Source organism: Rattus norvegicus, chromosome 1 (genome assembly GCF_021556685.1).
Source record: "Rattus norvegicus strain SHRSP/BbbUtx chromosome 1, alternate assembly SHRSP_T2T, whole genome shotgun sequence".
Taxonomy (NCBI): domain Eukaryota; kingdom Metazoa; phylum Chordata; class Mammalia; order Rodentia; family Muridae; genus Rattus; species Rattus norvegicus.
In genome coordinates, this window is record NC_141534.1 from 262,920,852 (window position 1) to 262,943,822 (window position 22,971).

The 22,971-nt window shown below is 42.2% G+C and overlaps 1 protein-coding gene across 9 annotated transcripts in view; it reads right to left on the bottom strand.

Annotated features, from left to right (window-relative positions):
- Sorcs1 (sortilin-related VPS10 domain containing receptor 1) overlaps nucleotides 1-20,862 on the bottom strand; it is a 513,248-nt gene extending 492,386 nt beyond the window's left edge. For 4 of the 9 annotated variants that reach the window (XM_087565378.1, XM_087565384.1, XM_087565390.1 and 1 more), the window contains exon 1: nucleotides 20,056-20,801. In XM_087565378.1, the coding sequence (XP_087421504.1) occupies nucleotides 20,056-20,613 (558 nt within the window). In that variant the 5' untranslated portion in view covers nucleotides 20,614-20,801. 9 annotated transcript variants of the gene reach the window in all.
- Nucleotides 20,863-22,971: the final 2,109 nt, after the last annotated feature.

Sequence of the window (22,971 nt, forward strand, 5' to 3'; positions counted from 1 at the left end):
TCACAGGCTGCACTAAGTCTCAGAATGTTTTCAGTAAGTTTCTATAATGTTTCTCAAGTGAAAGGTATTCTTCAATCTGCATCTGGTAGAAAATTCCTGTGTTACAAAAGCCAACTATTTTGCCAACATCTGTGGTAAAGAAGATATACACAGATGATATCGGAGGGCTGGGGAGATGAGTCAATCAGTAAAGTACCTGGTACACAAGCATGAGGACCTTAGTTCACATCCAAGTACGCACAAATAAAACACAGGCACAATACCAGGCACACATAGCTCTGGGCTACAGGGACGGAGGAAATAAAATATTTAAAGTTCATAGTCCAGTCACCCATATTTTCCCTCTCAGGCCTTTCTATGAATATGAATTATTTGAGACAAAAATTCTTATTTGATGTTACTGCTAAGTCTACCCTTTTGGCATGTTGATTTACCCATAGTAGATACATATATAACATACATACATACAAACATAAATTATAGATAGATTCTATAGATATATCTAGATGGTCTATAGGTAGATTATAGATGAGATAGAGAAGATAGATAAATGGATAGATTATAGATAGACAGACAGAAAGATATAGTCATATATAGATTATAGGTAAATAATATAGACAGAGGTGATATAGATGATAGAGAGAAAATAGAGGATAGATAGATAGATAGATAGATAGATAGATACATACATACATACATACATACATACATACATACATTCATTCATTCTAGATTGATGATATAAACATATAGATGATATATAGGTAGATATGTAGATGGCATAGAGAAAATAAATAGATAATAGACAGACAGACAGATCCATAGTAGTTAACTTGGGTTGGGCACTGGGTAAAATGCTTCACACTCAAGTCCCTTGTCATACTCAAGTTAACTGTACTAGACAGATACAGTACTGTTTTTCATTTCCCGCAGTAAGAATTCATGTTGCAGAAATATGAGACCTCTCTCATAGTTCCCAGCTAAGAACTCAGTCTTTAACTATTATATGACAACACCAGGGTTGTTTAAGCCTTTTGTGAAAAGCCAGGGTACCTGCTCTGTAAGCCCTTCACTTCTATCTCTGGAGTACTTGGTTTTCTCATCTTTAAAATGAGAGCGCTGAAGGGGATGACCTCAGAGATCTCCCTGCTTCATAAGAGACACAGTAGTCAACTATGTGCAATGTTCAAAAGCCGAGAGCTAAAAGTGCTAAGGACTCTGGCAAAATCCCATGTTCACTCAAATTGTGTTCCTAAGAATTTGCACTGAGACGCCCTAGAAGCTGAAATCTGGTCACTTTTTCAGAGATAAAAAGTGTGAAATTGTACAATAGGGATATACTGTTTAACACTGGAATATTAGAATATATGACTCTCTCCTTCAGCTTAACATATATGTGGGCATTTTCTTCCAGACTCAGCTGTTAAAACTGAATCCTCTCCAGCTTGAAAGGGTGAGGTGTGACCAGATGTGACCAGCAGAGATTAGAGGACTATTTCCAAAGGGGGGATGGGAGTTATACAACAGAGTTGCTGGGGAGGTGCTCAGCACGGTGATTAAAAATCACTCCGACTCTTTATGCTATAATGCAAAGAAGTTATTATCATTGTTGCTTGGCTGCGCACATTCGAAGTCCTGGGTGGTGAGGGATAGTGACAGGCATGGGGAAGAGGAATCCCTTGGGTTCCTAGTTAAGGGATAATTGGATCTATTTTAAAGACTGCTTGTTGCAGGGAGAAGTTTTGCCTTTGATCATGGCTCCCCAGATGCTTGGCCTCATATTGAACATAGAGCCTCCCCAGCAGAGTCCCAGGGGTAGAGTCCTGCACTCACGGAATGGTGCTAAGGCAGCACTGCCCTTCTCTTTCCACAGCACCATCCCTCGCTTTTTCAACTTATTACATGGACGCTGCCACCTTTACCTTCTTAGAGAATAGCTCCAGTATTGCCCCCAAATTCAATACTATGTGAACTAGTCCTGAAATACGCAGAGGTCCGGAATGAGTGCAAGCATATAATGTGGAAGAAAAAGAAATGGAGCACCTTGTTTTATCCCCCCAGCCCCCTCCCCAGCAATCTAATCACTCCAATCTCCTATTGCTTTCCTATTCAATTCTAGGAAAATGGAACCTGGGTTAGTAGTCTCATTTACTCTCTCCCATGGGCCATTCTCCATTTTCTCGTGGCTTCCAAGTGAAGCCTTTGGCAGAGGCTTAGAGCAGGAAAGATATTAAAATGTGAACCCCTGAGATATGGATTCTAGCGGAGTTCCTACTGGTGATTGATTTTTATGAGTGTCACATTAGGGCAGGAGCTGAGGTTTTGTACAACAGAAACTTGGGCTGTAAAATGAAGCTAAAACCACAGGTTCTATTCCTGCCCAAATGTGAAAATGTTCAAAAGATATTTAAATCTCTCTCATTAACTGACATCTCTCAGTCATCAGTGTGAGAAGGGTACTTCGTTAGGCATGGTTGCTGCAAGGAAACAGATGTTACCTACTCCTCACAGCTCCTTAAAGTCAGGTCAAGTATTTAGTAGGTACCAGAGGTATACTCAACCGAATTCTCACATTCCTTATTTAGATATATAACTTTTGTACCCTGGTCTATATTAAATATTTTAAGATTATCTGTATTATCTATCCATAAAAATGATTCTTGGTTGTTTGTAGTTTAGTCCAATGTCCAATTTCTCCTGAGATTTGTCTCCCAGGTCCTCTTAAATGTCATTTTGTATTTTTCTCATCACGAGATAATATACAGGATCACTCTTACAGAATTTGAGAAAGGGACACATCTTTTAGCTGTAGTCAAGGATAGCATTTTCATTTCGAAATGAAGACACTCAATCCAAAACAACTGAAACTACTACAGAAGAAAGTCACCTAGGAAATGGGGTTAAAACCACAAATGCTCTGACCTCTGGCTAGCTTCAGGACATGTGGGGGTCTTAAGACACTCCTGAAAGGAGAGACAATTAGGTGAACACAGCAAAGCTATTAGAACTGAATGCAAAGATTTTGTGTCAAGCCACATGGGCCATGGCCTCTCTGGGATCATCCTGAAAGGGCTTGTGTGGGAATCAAAAGGCAGGTGCACATCCAAGCTTTGACATTCAGAGGATCGCTCACATAGGCCTTGCAAATGGGTTCAATGAATGGATGGACTTCACACATAGCTTCCTAACCTTTCACTAACAATCCCATCACTACCTAGTTCACTGTAGTCATGCTGATCGGGTCGGTCTCTACACCTCCATAATGAAGTCAAAACTCTTCAGTCTGAACCTCAAGGCCCTTTATGATAGAAGCCCATATTTCCCCCTACTCATGTCCACTCTAATACACTCTTCCTTTTATGACCTGCCATGCCTGCTACGCTCCAGTCTCTCACGTCTGACATTCCTTCCACTTCAACTCTTCATCTGATAAACTCCTGCAGTGAGGGATTTATCAGGAACTTCGCGCGCGACTTCTCCTCATCTGTAAGCATGCGTGTACTGCACTTGGGAAGCTAATGTCATCAATTTGCTGCCCACTTTCATCTGTGAGCAAGTTGAGAAGAGAGATATTTCTGCACCCTCCCCCAGTCCTAACAAAAATTAAGAGCATGATGACAGTACTATTACTAGCAAGAAGTAGAGAGTTAGGAAACAACCCTTAAAATCACATTATGGCTTTCCTGCATTGAAAGGGGTAGGAATGTAAACATCCCATCTCCGGACACACAGGCATGTTCAAGAGAAGACTACCTGGTGGAGAACCAGAATATCACCTCACACCTAATGGCCTCACAAACATGAATAGTCCTCAGCCTTGTCTAAGCCGGTACTCTACAGAGAGGCTGAGCCCCAGTCGGACAGCCGGGTTCAGCACTGTCTAACAGAACAGCTCCACCTGGTGAATTGCTTGACATCGCTCTACTAGATTTTTTTTTCTTTTTGTTCTTTTTTTCCCCCCTCTACAGGAGCAGTTACAATCATTTAGAAACAACAGGATGACCTGTCGGGACAGAGAAGCCTTTCTCGTTCAGTCACCTAACTTTCGTTCAGGGCTACAAAAATACGCAGGTGACAAATTGCACTCCATCGCCATCTTTTCAGAAAGGAAGAGAGAAGAATAGCCATGCCAGTGTGCCAAGGATTTCTGCAGTGCTTGCTTTAGAGAATTAAGTCATCAGGATGTCCGGTGCTGTTTAATCTGTCTCCATCTTTAGCAAAGTTTCAATCATATCTATCGTTCCCAGGCCTGAGCAGGGAGGTGTGAAAGCACTTGGGTTTCTCTGCGTATATCTACCAGTGTGCTGCACACACAATGTAAGTGGCAGGTCCGATGATGTAATAAGAGTAGGACAAAATGTGTGCTAATCAAGTCTCCATAGACATATTGGACATTTGGCGTTACTGGTTAGGTGAACTGCCGGGAATTCTGGGAAAAGTAACTGACGTGGAATGGATCATCTAAAGAAGAAAATGAGGCACGGGGAGAAGGGTCAGAGTCCAGAAACTTCTGGGAAGGAACTGCTTCGCATCATCCCAGAATGGCAGACCACAGAAATAGTCTTGTCTAGAAGATACAAAAGTCATTTTTTTAAAACAGTTTTTATGCTTTGATATTGAGCCAACTATTGTATTTTAAGAAACCACATCCTACACTAAATCGCTGTGTGGAAAAAAAATTTACCTGCAGGCACAGAGTATTTTAATGAAGAAAAAGAATGGGTCTTAATTATATGCCCATGATTTTTCAAATGATCTACCATAAATACATTTTAAGGAGACCTAAAAATACAGAAAAAAAAATCCCATTAAAAATACAAACAAATTGGCTACAGGGCAGTTTAAATAATAAATCAAGGTCAAGCTTTTCAAGTTTATTCTGATTAAATAAGGCAGCTTAGCTCTAAGAGTGAAATATAGCAGATTACGCACGCATGCAGTCTAAGCTAAATAGTGTCTAGTTTGAGGAACAGAAAACCAACTGTCCTTAGACATCGCTGTGTTCCAAGGGAAAGGTGAAGGTGTTGAAGAACAGAGGACCCTGCTTTTTCTCCAGATAATTAAAAGGTTGCTTTCTACTTTTAATTTGGTGCTTATACTATTGCTGGCTATTGAATAATTTTATCATTTTCTCATGAACATGTAAAATATCTGCTTAGTTATTCAGTGGGCAAGCATCCTCATTTTCATATGAAAGTAGATATTCCCTAAGACAAAATACAAAATAGAGCACTAAATCAACTCTCCAAATACAGCTATGTGTATAGCTAATGATACCATCATGCATACCACAAAGCAGACCCACAGACTCTCTCTCTCTCTCTCTCTCTCTCTCTCTCTCTCTCTCTCTCTCTCTCTCTCCATAAATCTGCACAACCATAAATACTAATTCACTAATCTCTGTTATAAACAGATACCAAAGCATTTGTTTCTTTAAATGTAGTTTCCTATGAACACATAAAACTACATTTACCATGATACCTGGCACTGTGCAGGTGCTGCCTTAAAATGTTCATCATACTGAAAAAAAAAAAAAGTCTTCCCTAAAGCTTTCCATTGTCTCCTAAAGAACAAAAGTCTTTTGGTTTATGCTGTCTTACATCCCAAAAGGAGATTTACACCACAACCTTTCAAATACCACAGATAGTCAGTAGAAGGGCCACAGTGCTCAAGCTGCAGAAAGAGTCAGGGATGTAAGTTATTATTAACTTTGATCATTAATAAACTGATCCTAAACAAATTCTCAGTTCCTGACTATGCCTGGTATATTTTAAGCAATCAATGAATAATTGTGAAACGAAGAAAAACCTTGAGGCTATTTGAAGATAATGCCACAACATTAAAACATAGTAGAGTGATTTAAAAATAAGCTTCTACACTCCTTTCTGCTGTTTTAGATCCCAGCTTCTCAACTCTAAATTCTAACACCTGCCATCCATGTGTCCTTGCTTGAGCTACCTAACTTCTTACTGTAGGTCAAGCATGTATAGATTTTTAGAGAGAATGATGACCATGACTACTCCCTATTGTCTAACAATAGTCCAATTCACAGTAGCCATTTCTGTAGAACAGTGTTAGCTGGTTTCTGTTTTTGATGGTAAATCAATGGGAACAGCACCTTGGGCAGGTCCTAAATAGCCAGTAAATATTTGTTGTCATATATAATTGCTGAGTTCTCAGAAAAGTAGTCTCTCCCCACCTTTTCCTGAAAGGCTATCCTGCCCAGAATCACTTGGAAAACTCACAGAAACTCTAGGGACATGTGCTGGGAAGAGAATACAGGCTTTACCCATCATTGTTTCCTTCTTATTGCCACGTTATCACAACACAATTGTCCTGATCACACAATGCAATATATCCTCACCATTTCTCAAATCGTATGTCCTGGTGGCGGCTTGGTAGCACAGGGGCTGGTTCTCAATTTAGCTCCTTGAGTGAGGGACATACAGTTATTTTCTCTCTTAGGCCTGAGGCAATGCTCGCCCCCACCAGTCATCAGCTTGTCTTGGCAGCTCCCTATTGTATCCTACCCACTTCTTGCTACAGGAAGCTATCTCTTCCGATGTAATTTGATTTGGCTCGAATCTTGGCTTCTCTCTCTCTCTCCCTTTCTTTCCCCTTTTCCTTATTCCTTTGTTTCATTTTGGGAACCTTTACCCCCATTTCAATGAGTGAAACACAGTGTCAAGGACATATTGAATTCACACTGAATTAAGACAATGAAAATACTCAAGTGGTCTGTATTTGTGGCATATCAATGCTGATGATTTGTGCTATTGATAAATGAATCAATTCTGTGCCATATTGAAATATCTACTTACTTGGAATCTTCTATATACTACATAAAGTATATTAAAGTGAAGGAATTAGAACCTTGAACTCCAGAAGCTCCACAAACTAGAGCTGTGCCTTGCTTGAATGGAGTCCTAGAGTGACCCAGAACATAATATCAGCTCTATAGTTTACAATAGTCATGGATTTTTCCTCTTTCTGGAGTAATGAAGGAATTGTTAGCAAGGAGATGATTTCCAAATGGAAAGCATTTAACACATAGGCAATGTTTCCGGACAGAGGGAAGACCTGAGCAGACACACTGAACAGAGAGTGAATGCTACACTTGTGAATGAGAATCTGCAGTGGACAGAAGCGCACAAGCCTTTTCGGAAAGAAGAGAAAGATCAAAGGACCACTCTCAAAATGTGGCGTACAGGTGACCACAGGCTCTCAATTGCTCTTGACCATTTCTGCTCTCCCGAAGCCGCAAATGAAGAGTGAGCCAACTTTCCTCTGTAGCGGGTCAGAGAGTAAATATTTGGGATTGATGGATTTACAGTCACTTTCACAGCTACTCAGCTATGTGGTTGTGGCACAGCACTGTGCAGATGTCAGGTGACTGAATGGCCTACATTTCAATGGATCGAGTAACAGTCATGCCATAAAGCATTCTTCTTTTAATTTCTCCAGTTATTTAATGATTTGTAAGCTCTATAAGATCACATGATTGGACATAACATTTGTCCTACCATTCCTAAGCAACAGACAAATATTCTTGTACTGTCTGTGTTTGTATACTACCTCTCTGTGCGTATGTGTGTTTATATGTGTGTGTGTGTGTGTGCGCGTGTGTGTGTGTGAGAGAGAGAGAGAGAGAGAGAGAGAGAGAGAGAGAGAGAGAGAGAGAGACAGACAGACAGACAACTTGGGAGAGTTGGTTATCTCCTTTCAGCCTGTAGTCCTGGGAATCGAACTTAGTTTACAAAGCTTGGCAGCAAGACTCTGTACCCACTCAGCCATCTCATCTGCCTCCCCACATAATCTTCACTGAGCTGAACTAAGGTGAATAAGAAATAAGAAGGTGCTTGTAAGCCTAAAGAGTTTTCAAGTCAAATATAATTTTCTCTTTTTCTCTCGACTTTGATATTACCTACATATAAAAGCGGTCTCGTATATGAAATAAAGTCAATGCTTAAGTAAAATAGAGAATGGATTCCTAATTTAGTGTTTATTTGACATCACTCGGAGAACTTTCGCCCAAGCCCCTTCTACTTTAAAATGATGAAATCCCAGCATTCAATCTTGCAATATATTCATTCAATCAGCACAACATATATGAGTCAACATTTCCAAGTCATCCCAGGTCCAGATCTGGACTTTCCATCAGTCTCTCGAGGAGCACCTAGTCTGAGAGCTGTGTGCAAAGGCACTTGGCCATCACTTCTCACAGCCTGTGAACCCACACACACCCTGAAGGCATCCCCTTCTGCCAACAGCTAGCAGTTCCTCATCTGTTCTCTCCTGCTTGTACATTGTTTCCAGTTACATAGAAAGTAAACAAGAAGAAAAAAAATGCTAAGGTTGTTTCCTGTGACCTTTGTATGGATTTTAATTCGTAAATACTTTCTCTTATTTGTAAGAAGTAACCAATTAAGAATGGGTAACTTTGGTACAGAATTCCCTGGCGTCCTCTCACTGTCTTTAAAATCACACTGTACTTGTAAACATTGATGGTAAGAAAGTATGGGACCAGTAGCTTTAATGTAGCTCATCCTGATTGGGTAGGCATTGAAGATGGCACAAACCCTCTCCTTAGACTGTGTAAAACCAGAAACATAGAGGAACCACTGAGAGTGACCATCATTGTTCAAATAATTAAATTGTATTCTGAAGACTTTTGTGTGTGTCTGAAGGTGTGTCGTCATAAACAGGGCAGATTTTTATGAGTTTATTTCTTTTGGAAAATCAAATTCTTTGGTCTGGTTTGTGATCAATAGTCTAATAGAAGATTATAAGACAGAAAAACTAATCTGTTGTTTTTAAGTCCTATTGACCTTTGTACCAAGTACTTTGGAGAATAAATTAATAAAGAATAAAGAACTCAGTATCAAACCAATGGCAGCTTGTTGACTGCTAATGATCAAAGATGAAGCCCAGACTCAAGATACGAGGGGATTAAGAGTGAGCTCAAGCTTTCCCCCATTTCCAACCAAGCCATATTCTGTCTATAGTTTTACTAACTTTGACTAAAGTCCCAGATACATGTCACTTCCCTTTAAAACATAGCCTTTCACTCTCAAGCACGTTCACGGCAAGACCCCATTGTGTAAAACTCTAGTAAGCCATTATGTCCTTGCCACACTAAGTTCTAATTCATCTCTTTACACATCTATCTGCTTCTACCAGGATGTGAATCTTCCAGAAGAAAGACCAAGTATTTATATTTCTAGCACTCAGCATTGATGTAACAGCCACCCAGAAGGCTCTATAAGTTTTCAATATTATAAAATGCATATGGGTGTTAACTCTCCAAAGTAATAAAGTCTAATTACAGCAGAATAGGTTAAAATGTTGTCTCTACCTGAACCAATCAGGCTCATTTCTCCAAACTAATTGTTCTTTAAAGATTCTTAACAACACATAAATGCAAGCACACCACAGAGAGCTAAGTGCACAAGTTGCTCTCAAAGCCACAACACATGCAGGGTTACCAGCCCTGGATTAGCTACTTCACATGGCTGGATGTTAAATATTGTCAAGTAAGAGGGTAGAGAAGCTAGGCCACATGGTACTACTACAACTCAGCCCCTCAAAATGCCTTTCCTAATCAAAGGCCTTTCTGTGGCTTGCTCTCAAATTTTCTTTTTCCTTCTCTTTCCCAATTTGCCTGTTTTATCAGTCTATATCTGTCTCCTTTTTAATCTGTCCTTCCCTATCCCACTGTTGCCTATGACATTTTTATTTGTAACTAAAGTGTTTGTGTACCATGATGAATATTACGATTTTTGTCCATTTCTCAACAGACATCACTTGAGTTATGTTTAAGTTACTTGACAATGAAACGTAAAACAAAGGAACAAAGCTGTTACTGATCTCTCTATTTCTCTTCCTCTCTCTCTGTCTCGCTCTATTCAGGTGTGATTATATATACTTTCATTCTCCATAGTTCTGCTCTCCTTACTCCTTGCCTTTCTTTCTTTTTCCTCTCTCCTTTTTCTAGAAAACACCATATGAGTTCCAACCAACAGTCTGAACATCTGTTCTGTTGACATGCAAGTGTACCCACTTTACTTTTAGGAACAGTGGTGTTCACTTTAAGAACATGCTGCTATGAATCACATATGCATGGGCACATGCACACACACACACACACACACACACACACACACACACACACACGCATGCTTGCACATCTTAATTATGAATGAGTTTATGTGACTATGGTGTGAAGGTATAGACCAAAATCCAGATAGAAGCTGAGATATAGACTAAAATATGTGATACAGTCAAGAGACAAATCTACCTCTGGATTCTTTTTCCCCTGAATCAGAACAGTAATGACAGAAACGGGGCCCAGGAATATAGGCTGCGCTCCTGTCAGGAGAGAGACAGGAGTGATTTTGTTGAGAAAACTATGGCCACTGCTGTCTCCCAACAACAGTGATTAGAAAAAGAAGCCAGCAACATGCTGGGAGTGCTTTGTACAGCTCAGTGCCCAAAGTCAGTGCTAATGAGGCCGAGTTCACAAGCATGTTTGGCCCCTTATGTTTTATTTTTCTTTTTAAAGTAACTTTTTAAAAGAACTCAAGCAATTTATTGTTTGCTGAGAAACATCAAAAAGACAGACCAAAAAAAATCACACATAATCTCAGTGTTCATCATAACCACAAGCAAACATTCTGAGTCATAAATAGGTTTTGTAAATAAAAACATCATTATGCTGTTGTATAGAATAATTGAAAGATGTTCAAAACCTTACTACATCCAAGAGCATTTACAGAACTTGGAATATATATGAGAACAACATTGCCCCAAAATGTCCTTGACTTCCTGGGCCTTGCTTTGTACTATTCTATGATCCATCTCTTTTTCTTGTCTTTTGTGAGAGATTTTGCACTTCAAACTAGGTGCCTATGAAATCATCCTTTTTAGCAGCTTTAATCGTCTGGGGCATACACGTATATGGTCATAGGCTGTTTGTTCTAGATCTAGCAGTGGTTCTCAACTTTCTTAATGCTGAAACCCGTTAATCCAGGTCCTCATGTTGTGGTAATCCCAACCATTAACTTATTTCATTGCTACTTTATAACTGAAATGTTGCTACTGTTAGGAATTGTGAGCTGACATGCAGGGTATCTGCCACAGGGATGTCAACCTACGGGCTGAGAACTGCTGTTCTACAGACAGCTAGCAAATAACACAGAAACCATTTAAGATGACGCATTAGATGGGAAGAGATAAAAATTGAGAAGGATGCCTCCCCCTTCCCAAAACATAAATGGCACACGTCTCAGACCTCATTCCAGGAAAGGAACTGGAGCTAAACAAAACATGGGGCTGGCAAGTCCTCTCAGCTGGTAAAGATGGCTACTGCCAAGCCTGCCCACCTGACGTTCAATTCCCACGCCCAACGGTGGAAGGAGAAATCCGAGTCTTCTAAGTTGTCCTCTGGCCTGCACATACGTAAACACGTGTGCATACAAACGTAAATGCAACTTCATGATTAATGTGGGGAGGAAGGCAATACTACAAGAAACGAATTGTAAGCATCTTCTAGTAGTCTATACTTAGATATTATTATTATTAAAAGTAATGTTAACAAATCACCTACCTATATAGGAGGAACTAATGCAACTATATTAATCTCAAAATGCCAAAAACTGTAGGTTAAATTTTTTAAAAGAATTCAATATTATGCACATTTTAAAGGCAAACGGAGGCACAGAGCTACACTGCTAGCCAAATTAACTTATGTAGCAGATAATAAAGCAAGAAATTAAAGGAATTTCTAGCTGTTATACTACATTTTAAGTCACATATGCTTATGTGCAACATTTTACCACTTCCACTACATTATGTCCAGACAGGAAAATAATGTCCTAATAATCCTGGGGAGGCTGTGCTCTCCCAAGTGATCAGCAAGGCCTTGAGACAAGCACCAGGAGTTTCCATTAAGGAGAGTTCAAAAATCTACACGCTTCGCTTCTTCATGAGAAAACGTAGCATGTTAATAAAGATTACAATTGGATGGACAGAAAAGAGCTTTACGGGCCCTAAAATTCATGGGCTTCTAAAATGAACAATGTCCAGAGTGGACAAATTTCCAAGGAATTTGTCACAATGCAAAGACTCCAGTGTCTGCCTCTCACCTGGGAATTTGCACGTGAATCCCAGGAGGGCAGTCCTTTGGGACATGCTAGTCACTGAGTATGTGTCACCCAGCCTTAATCTCTCTATTATCTCAGCCAAATACAACTTAGAGCAAGCAGGAGCGATGCTTAAAATAACCCTTCAAAACCCTTTAAAAATGCTACTGGAGAGTTTGGGGTGGAATAGCTGAGAGAAGGCAGACTTCTCCAGTCTAACAATAACCCCTAAACACCTCCACCTCACTACCCACACACATATAGGCCCTGGAGCTGAGTACAGGATTCTGTGCCTTGATACCCCAGGCTACTCTATTAAGGGCTGCTGACTAGAGGCATCAGTCCATTTGCATGATCATCTGGTTGTCTGCTAATATGATTCTCATTAGCACTTCTTTTAAAAAAGATACAGTTGTCCACACTGTCACTCTAGGGTCATTAGTCAGCAGTCAGTAAGCAAAGAACACTCCTACACCTTCCCTCTCAGTAATATGATGAGGCATCGGTGAGACCAGGAGGGCAAACATGAGTTTTGGCAGAAGCTTAGGGCACTGATCAAGCTATATCCTGATTAAAAAAATAATAAACCTATATAAGGAGCAGCATGCAAGCAGTAAAATTTTAGAATCTAAAAACAGCAAAAGACAAATCTTGTCTTGGGTATTTCCGAGCTTGGCCACTTTGGGCAAGTTCTTTAGACTGAGACAGTCACAGATTCAGAGTGGAGACAGCACCAAGTAGTTTGTAATGGCATTGTGATGGCAGGCATAGCCCAGACATGGTCCACAACGTGTTCTCAATGAGCAGCCGCTCACTAACTTTAAGGCTCTTTATGTTATGAGGACAGGACTTGGAGGCTACCCATCAATATATCTTCACTAGATATAGACCATAATATTCACCAAACTCTCATCCAGTCTTCTCTCCTGGAAATTAGAAATAGAAGAAAGAAAGTAACAACCTGTGACTCAGTTTAATTTTTGAGTATGTTCTCTTGAATTAGCATGAGCTAATCACCATTAGCATCAAGTCTCACTTCTTCTGCTTCAAAATGTGACACCCTCTGTTCCCTTAACTGAGGCCACCTTTAGCATTATTTAAATTAGAACTCACTGCAGAAAACAGTTAAGGAAGGAAGTGGTGGGTGGAGGATTCTACTCCTTGCTCTTCCATTGTCAGCTACAGTTACCCTAGACCCATGTAATCTTGTCTCTGCAGTACATTAACAGTATAGTGCAGAATTCACTTAGGTTACTGTCAGGAAGCTTACTGGTGGGATCTCTCTCTCTCTCTCTCTCTCTCTCTCTCTCTCTCTCTCTCTCTCTCTCTCTCTCTCTCTCTCTCCAACCCCCCTCTATTTCTCTGAAAGCCACTAGTTCAAGGTTTAATGCACACAGAGAGCATCAGTGAGGACTCATACACCGAAGCCAGAAGCAAATAACCTGAACCGCCTAACTCAGCAGAAGTTGGAGAGTTTAGGCTTTTGGAGCTCCCTGGCCAACCGGCACAGTTCTTAACACAGATATATTTGTACAGACTGTGGCTACCCCTGAGGCTACAAAGTAACTATGTTCTAACGCCTACCTAGCACAGTCCTGGCAGGACTGGAGGACTATACCAAGAATCCAATGTGTTGCACAGTGTAGCCAAATGTTTCTGGCTTTCTGATCCTACAAAGTGAACCTGGCTTCCCTCTCTCAGAAATGTGGATGCAATTCATCTATCCCAACTTACAGGATTGTGCTGAGAGTGAAACTCAGGGAAGGGAAGTGATGCTCCAGTCTTTGGGAAGAGAAGCTCTTTGTAAAGATGAAAAAAGAGCTGTAAGTGATCTCAAGTGTTAAGCCAACATTTATGAGTGCTACAGAAACAGATACAGTATCTTTAGACACATGTAAAATGGCCTGAAGAAATACTAGTTTTCCTGTTCTGTCTTTATCCCATACCTAAGTCTTAGAACTGGCTGCTTTCATACTGTCAGTGTTACACAATAGGATCCTCCATTTTGCCCTCAGTTATTTGACAAGGTCAACATTCCCATCTGAGCAGAGTTTCAGCTCCTCAAGAACAACCTGTAAGCTTGTGCCAGACCTCACCTCACCTCACTCTAGGCACATCTCTTCTCTGGCAATGACTTCAGACACAACAGAGACTGGACAGTCTTGCTAACAGAAGATCTATTATCCGCATTATCCATGCAGAACTACAGGGCAGAAATGGAGAGATACACGGGACAAATTTTTAACATACATTTAGTGACTCACATAAACTGTCAGGGTGGTGGTGGGGACGAACTTATTCTCCAGGTAGAACAGCTAGGGATATATCTGACTAGAAACTAACCAGTGGCAAATCATTCTGGGGCAAAAAGGGGATGTATGTACAAAAATATGTCAGCATAAAAATGGTTGAGCCAAGATTTACTGTACAAGTATAGTCAGTTGTAGCTTTCAGTAACCATGGCATTTCTATTCAGGCACTAGCCACGGAAGACAACCAGACCCACTATAGGATTGATGCACAAGCTCTTTTCTTCCACAATACATTTAAGACTAATGTTAGAATTTAAGCTTTCAACAGAGGTTTTAATAAAGCTAGGTGGGTTTCCTAGAAATGAGTGGTAATGTCCATGCCCCTTCTACTTCCTTATTTACGAAATCTGTTCAGCTCAAAATGCCTTGTTATACTTTCTAACTATTTGAATTTTCCATGCATTTGAAAGTGACATTGGAGCATTCTCCCTGCAATAAAGCTTGGAGACTTTCCTTCCAGAAGATATTCAGTCCATCTCTACCATCCTGTCATGTGCTATTCTACTTCAAAGCACATGGATCCTCAGTGCTCTCTTGTAAGACTCTTTGGGTACAAGACTGAAAGCTCTCAGAGGGCAAGAACTTTTTCTTTCTTTCATTTTTTTGGGTTCCATGCCATACACATCCATCCCCATGCCAGTGAATGACAGATATTTGGAGTTCAGTGAGTATTTGAGAATTAAAAGTAAATAAAATTCATCTAAAGTTCTCATCATAATGTTGATACATGTCAATCTGTGGCAAGTAAGTAGTTATTCTTCTCATTACCAAAACCATTTATTCCACCTGCTTACATAACCTAAACAGTGGATGTCTAAGGAACTGCTTTAAAAGAATGTGATAAACTTCCTAGAGTTGATATAACCTAGACAATGCCCATCAAAAGGGGCCAATATCTAAGAGATTTTTGCTTGCCAAAATTTCCCACACTTCAATTAAAAAATAGCACATTTAATAAATCAAAGAAATGATAAAACAAATCCAGTAACAACAAATGTATAGGTACAGATTGAATCTCTGAGTCTCTGTAGGTCTCAAAGTCCAGGACACCTCACAAACAAATTTGAACACGGATACATGGATGGGTATAGGGAAAAGATCAATGGAAAGTAAAAGGTTTTTTTTTTTTAATTTCACTGATGAGAGATATAGGTCATTGTGTCTGGTCTAAATCCCAGTCTCTCCCACTATACTTTAGTTATATGTGGTGGATGTCAGCAGGATGTGACTGACTCACATACAACCAGATCTCTAATTTGTCATTTTTAATTACCGGACTTTGCTTTTCACCTAAAGAAGTATTACTTATTAAAGACTTCCCAAACACAAAGAACTGAATGTACATTGTTAAGGAAAAAAACACAGAAAGCAAACCTTCCTGAGTCTCAGAAAAGGAGCCTGAACCTTTTAAAGAACTCAAGTACTTTCCACGGCAATGTGTTGGGAAGCAGTAGACTTAGATGCGAACTCAGATCCATCTGTCCCTAATATTGCTACCTTCCAAGTACCTCCACATAACGCCATCAGTCATTAAAGTCATGGGGACCACCAGAGAAGTTACTATGTGGGCTAAGGGGAGGTAAAGATCTTTTTCTTCACTTTATTTAAAAATACAAATGAGTCAGGCCAGAAAAGAGAGAAGGGGGGCATTGTATCAAAACAGTTTGCCAAATTACTGAAACACAATTCTCTTTAATGTCTGATGTGTCATAGAAGAAGGAGGAGGAAGAGAAGGGAAAGAAGGAAGAAGAGGGAAAGGGGGAGGAGGAAGAGGAAGAAGAGGAAGGGGAGGAAGACAAAGAAGATGAATAGGGGGAGGAAAAGAATCTACTGGGAAAGATAATCAGAGAGCTAAATGATCTTAGATTACCCTCGTTGAATCACCAAGTGCAGATTGCACCTCTCACAAAAGATGTAGGGGTGGGTGGATGAGAACACAACCAGCTCCCCACTTAGGTGACAGGCATGATGACAGAGAAGAGGTACAGCACCTGCTTTCCCTCAGGGAGAGGAAGCCTTTAGCCCAGAATATGCCTTCTTATCACTGTCAGACATCAACTCAAAATAGGGTTATGAATTATACAGAGTCCAAAGGCCAGAGTATTCTGTCTGCCAAACGCTTGTAAGGCAAGCCATTCTGGGGGCTTTTCAGAGCAGGTGACTGTAGGTGCTCGATTCCTGCCCTGTGCACTCATGAATGCACAGAACTTTTACCCTTTTGTAGCCTTGGCTTCCTCATCTGTGTAAGGAGGTCTACTCAATGTGATTAAATAGAATAGTGAATGTCAGAGACCTGCCATGACCCAGTGGGCACTCAGTTTATTCAGTAAAGTTGGGTAGACATGGCACCTCTAGAAACCAATAAGAGCAAAGTGATAAGCAAAAGCTGACCAGGGCACCACACTCTCTGATGAGTACTAAGTATTCACGATGGAAAAATCTAAGTGAAAAGTTCTGTTAATCACTTCGCACTACTGCCAGAGAGATAGAGCCAAGCTGATGAACTGAAACATTCAAGTTAACTACAGCATAAAAATATGAAAGGGCGATATTAACACTTGTCACCTACTTACCACCTACAAGGGAGTTAATAGATTACTGAATGTAGCACTTTAAATTCCCTTGGGATAAAAGTATAAACACTGTACAGCACCAAGAACACATGTATAGTCAGATACATTTTGTAACACTCTAAGGATTACTATGTAAATTTAGATCAGGGCACAGCATGCCTGGAATGAGTAGGATAGGAACAATATGTTCTTGCTCATGACACCAAGCTCATGACAAATGATTCATACCAAGCACCTTTCGTGCCAGAATATCCCCCCTCAGGTGTTCCACCAACTCTAGCAACGGTTTCCATCAAGGGAGAAGACTGCAGTGTGGAGGACGCACATTACACCCACGGATGAGGCACAACAGTTGTGTGTCTACACAAGTGCACAAGTCCAACAGATGATAGGGCAGGAAAAAGAAGGGAATGAGATGAAAGACCAATCCAGAGTCCCTCACTGGTTTGTCGGGCAGCCAATCATCATACACTCGCACCTTGGAGGCAGGTGCTATTGTAATCAGAGACTCTTCTAAACCCAGGATTTTATCTAATGGGACACAGGCTTCTGGGTGTGTTACCTGCGTCTCTGAGAACTGAAAATGAGGTTTGTGAGGTTGTAAGATCTAAGTATAAAATGTGGGAATCTCCTAATCTTGTCCCCAGGTTTAAAGAAGTAGATTTCTCACTCTGGATTAATATAATAAAATTGAGAATAGTTACAAAATATCATTTTTGTCACAGGAAAATATTCCTAAGTAACTTAATATATGATTCTTGAATATTAATCTTGAAGCATCCCCAACTGTAGATGAATTCCTCACCCACAGCATGTTGCCCATGCTGTAGTAAAACACTAAGGAGTGAAACAGGATTCAGGTCTTTCTACGCTTCCATTGCACAAAGTTAGCCAAAGTGTCTTTCTGCATCGTTCCTCTTTACAAAATGCTTTAACGTTTTGCTCTCCCGGGTTCCTTAATGGAACTGGATAAACAATGTTTTCTCTTTCTTCATCATCTAGGCAATACATAATAAGATAGATAAAGCAGTTACATGAGATGCTTAGAGCTGGACCTGGGAGGAGAGAGGACGGGAGGGAACTGTGAGGTATGAGCCCCCCTCATCACTGTGCTTAGCATAATTTGAGTGTTCAGCCTTTAACACTCAGCACCTTCATTATTTCCTACATTATCTTAGATTCATGTTCCTGCCCTAAGCCACAATTCTAGTAAGCCCCATTCAGCTCATGTGCATCAAAAAAAAAAAAAAAAAATTAAAAGCTGGCAGTGCTTGGCGCCATTTCTAAATGGAGGTTAAAATTTGCCAAGGATGTACTCTCTTTCCAAGATCTTTTAAGAGATGAACTGAAGTAGAGGTTTAATGGGTGAGCGACATTTTACAACCTGAATTACGTTAAAAGCCAGAAATATTTTGGTCCAAAGTTTTATCTTTCTTTTTTTTTTCTTCTTCTTAATACAACAAGATCTAACACATTGGATACATTGAAAATCTCCTCCTAAAGCCAGAGCTCTGAGTTAATCACTTAATGGAGCTGGAGTTATTAGTCAGTATTGGAAGATCCACGTTAAAATGAAAGGATCAAGTTCAGCAACAATTAGACAAAAGATGTAGATCGCACAGTGCTCCAGGACAAGAGTGTCCAGAACTTGAGTAGGAATTGCTTCAACTTTAGATTTTGATTAAAACCGTTTCTGAGAACCTCCAGCAGCAGCCCCACATGAAGGCTGCAATAGACAGAAATCAGGGGCTGTCCTCAGTAGAGGGTAGGCTAGACCGCCTAATGCATGACACTGTATATTTCAAAACCTTCTCAACTCTCATTAAAAACCCAACAATGAACACAGCTCAGTGAAGTGGCACTTGTTGGCAAGCTTCCTGGAAACAATTTCAAAGGTACCATGTTGTAGCCACCGTGCACATTACAGACAACTCCATCAGGGGATGGAAGCTGCAGTTGAGATCCTCCCCCTACCCCCACCCCCACCTAACCCCCAATCCCCATTTTATAAACCTTTAACTTTTCTTCTCGCCTTCATGGTTCATGGCACGGCAGTCTAAAGAACTTTACGCGCTTTTAAATCTTCAGTTATTACCATCAAAGCTGCTTCGTTACTATTTCAGCGCATTGAAGTTTCTAGGTTTGGGCTAAACTGGGTAGCTTCCTCAGATTTCAAACATACAGGCTTCTCTGAAAATCGGAAGCTCCTGATAGAAACAGTGAGTTGCACCCTAAATCTTTTCTCAGCGACTGAAATCTCGTCCTGTTCTTCATAAAGGGAAACTCAAATCTTTATTTGAGCTCCTCCCTAGAGGAGGTCAGTCGGTGGGAAAACAGGGAGTTGTTGTCACTGGAATCTATCTATCTGATCTTCCCCAGGCTGACCATGCCAGAGAACAACTGCCCTTTCATGGGTTAGAAAAGCCTGACTCTCAAGATGCACTTGCTAATGCTGTCAGGAGATGCTGGGAAGCCTCTGCACTGAAACTTGCATCCGTTTGGTCCCCAAATAGATCCTAATACCAAAGGGCACCTTATATCGTACTGCAGTTTGCCTTCTCTGGGGTGGAACAAGGGTCTAGGAGCTCTGAATAATAAAATAAAAAACCCACAGATGCGACTTCTCCGTGCACCCCCAGTAAGTCTATCAGGTAAGGAAATGTCCCTTCAGTGAATTTCAGTGGGCTTGGAAATTTAACCCTTTCAGCACTGCATTAAAAATACTTTAACGCACACACCACCCCCACAGTTGGTCTTCAGTTCCACTCTCCAGTGTCATTGAAGAAATAAAAAAGATCTGCCTGTTCCGTTCCAGTTTGAACCTTTTGATCTGGAGAAGACTCTGAAGGTGGTGGTGGGGACTCCCTAGTAGGCACCATTAACTCTTGGGGGGAGGCCAGATGGGAAGACTTCACTGTGCAGCATCTCCCAAGAAAGAAACCCCTTTCCCCCAATTCTCCACCAGCTCTCACAGTGAATGGTAACCCTTTCCTTCTCTCACCCCTTTGCCCACAGTTCCACTTTACTCACGCTGCTGTTGTGGCCAGACCAGTGGACCATAGCTTGGTTGTGTGCCGAGTCTCCAGTCAGCGCAAATGTGGTGCTGGTCAATCTCAGCTCCTCCATCCGGAAGCGAGTGGCTTTGTCCGGGTCCCGCGCGCCAGTCCCAGGCCCCTGCTGCCCTCCATCCCTTAGCATGTCCCGGCGGCTCCGACTCGTACCCTCTCCGGGTTCAGTCTTCTCAGGATCCATTCCACTCCGTCTCCTACGGCCAGAGCGTGAAGCGGTCGCCACTGACACCCTGCTGCCCCCAGCTCGCTCCAGAAACAGCGCCCGGTCCCCGGGGGCCACTGCGAACAGGGGTCTCATGAAGAGGGGCGGGGGCGTGGCAGGAGCCCGACCCAGCGGTCCGGGGTAAGAAAAGCCTCTTGGGGTAAGGGTCCAGCGTGGGGTCGAGCTAGGGTGCTGCGGAGGGCAGCAAGAAAGGCTGCTGCAGATGCCAGGGGCTAAGAGCATCAGAAGCCCGGCTCCCGTTAGGAGCGCGCTAAGCGCGGCCGAGGAGCCGTCCCCGGAGCCAACTTTTCCCATCTCTGGAGCGGAGAGGAGCGGAGAGGGGGTCCCGAACCGAAGGCAGGCAGCGGAGCGAGGCACTGGGCTGACGGCGGCAGGGTGTGCGCTCAGGACCACAACTCCATCCAAGTTGGGCGGCGGCGGGGCGCGCGGAGGCGGCGCCGGGCAGGTGCCTGCCGCTCGCCCAGGCTGGGCTTGTGAGGAGCGCGCGGGTTGGGACGGAGCTGCGAGCCACCGCCGCCGCCGCCGCCGCCGCGCGGGGGTGGAGCCGAACTGAAGTCACGGGCAGAGAGGGCGCCGCGCGCCGGCTGGCGACGCGGGAGGGAGGGCGGGCTCTGCCAGGGCTCCGGGCGCTGCGTCCCGCCGGCGAGCTGCGCTGTGTACAGGGAGGCGGGCGCGGGCTGTGCTGTCCCCGACCCTCCCCAAGGAGCGCAGAGTCCCCGCAAGCAGCCAGAGTACCCTTCCTCTGGGGACGAGCAGCTCCTTGTTCCCTGAACAGGCGCTGTGAAGGGTTTCCTATTCCTGTTTTCTCTTCTCTACTCTTTGGTTGTTCCCCCTCTCTTCTCCTTTTCTTGTCTTTTCCAGTTTAGAAGATGAGTGGGTTCTTGCTCTCTCTCCCTGTTAAACTGGGCGAGTTGGCATCTAGTCCTTACTTTGTGTGCCCCAGCCTGCAGAGGATCTCAGAAGGCAGCAGAGAGTGCTGCAATAAACTGTGTGTGTGTGTGTGTGTGTGTGTGTGTGTGTGTGTGTGTGTGTGTGTCCTGCTCAGTCTATATGTGTGTGTGTGTGTGTGTGTGTGTGTGTGTGTGTGTGTGTGTATAGTTGGGGAGGTCCCCCCACCCCCTTTGTGATTCCTCCTAGACTCCTTTCCAGGTTTTTTTTTTTTCTTTTTCTTTTTTTATTAACTTGAGTATTTCTTATATACATTTCGAGTGTTATTCCCTTTCCCGGTTTCCGGGCAAACATCCCCCTCCCCCCTCCCCTTCCTTATGGGTGTTCCCCTCCCAACCCTCCCCCCATTGCCGCCCTCCCCCCATAGACTAGTTCACTGGGGGTTCAGTCTTAGCAGGACCCAGGGCTTCCCCTTCCACTGGTGCTCTTACTAGGATATTCATTGCTACCTATGAGGTCAGAGTCCAGGGTCAGTCCATGTATAGTCTTTAGGTAGTGGCTTAGTCCCTGGAAGCTCTGATTGCTTGGCATTGTTGTACTTTTGGGGTCTCGAGCCCCTTCAAGCTCTTCCAGTTCTTTCTCTGATTCCTTCAATAGGGGACCTATTCTCAGTTCAGTGGTTTGCTGCTGGCATTCGCCTCTGTATTTGCTGTATTCTGGCTGTGTCTCTCAGGCTTTCCAGGTTTTCTTAAGCGCTCTCAGGTACTGAAAGCAGTCACACTTGACAGCACAATTAAAGTGAAGATTCCCCAAGTATTTTGGAGCTGTATACAACTTGGCTTCCTTAAGAGACCACGAACTCCTTGGGAAAAGGGAAACTAACTCCGAAGAAGTGACCTGTTTGCCATTTTGTTCTCAGTGTTTGGGAACAGTGCACTGAATGGTAGGAACTGTAGGTGATTGGCTTGGTGGGTATGTGTTGTGAGTTTGTTATCGATCTGACCATCAACAAATACAGGAAAGGCTTTGTATGCTTCTGCGTCTAGTCCAGGGTTGCTAACACATGCATTCAGATCCCCCTGAGCAAGCCAGTGCTTGAAGGTTGGTGTTTGCTGTGGGACCTCGGGCAATTGAGCTTCCCACATATTAAATTAAGTGGTTGCATTAGATGACCTTTAAAATCCTTTGTGATCCTAAACTTCTGTAATTATGTGATTATAATATCAGTCTACCCAAGATCCCCTGCCACTGTTCAGAAATTGAGGGAATGATTTATAGTAAGTGAGAGGACTTTGGAAATTGCAGTTTCTCAAAAGCCAAGCCTTTTTTCAAATTGTTAGTTGATTTCAAGTTTCAAAATGCCATTGAATCTTTTTACCATTTCCATGCACTAAATAATATCTTCTTGAGTACATGAGGATTATGAAATTATTGAAGGAATACTTATGGATTGAATAAACAGATGTTATAAAATAGTGTCAATTCCCATTTGCAGTTTGATTTTTGTTTAGTTTTGCATTTGAAATCTTCATCTTACTCTAGAAAATTTTTAAGTTTGTGATGAGCCCTACTTGAAAGTAATACACAGCGACAATTAATCTTCAGTTAATGAAACCTCCCTAACGATGCTCCAGAGGAACAACTTTGTGATAAAAATCTATTCCAGAGAGATGTCACAACATGATGGTTCCTACAGCTCACAGGATTCCTAGCACCTGAGAGACTGATCTAGGATGGTCTCCACGTAGTCAAGCATAGGATAGG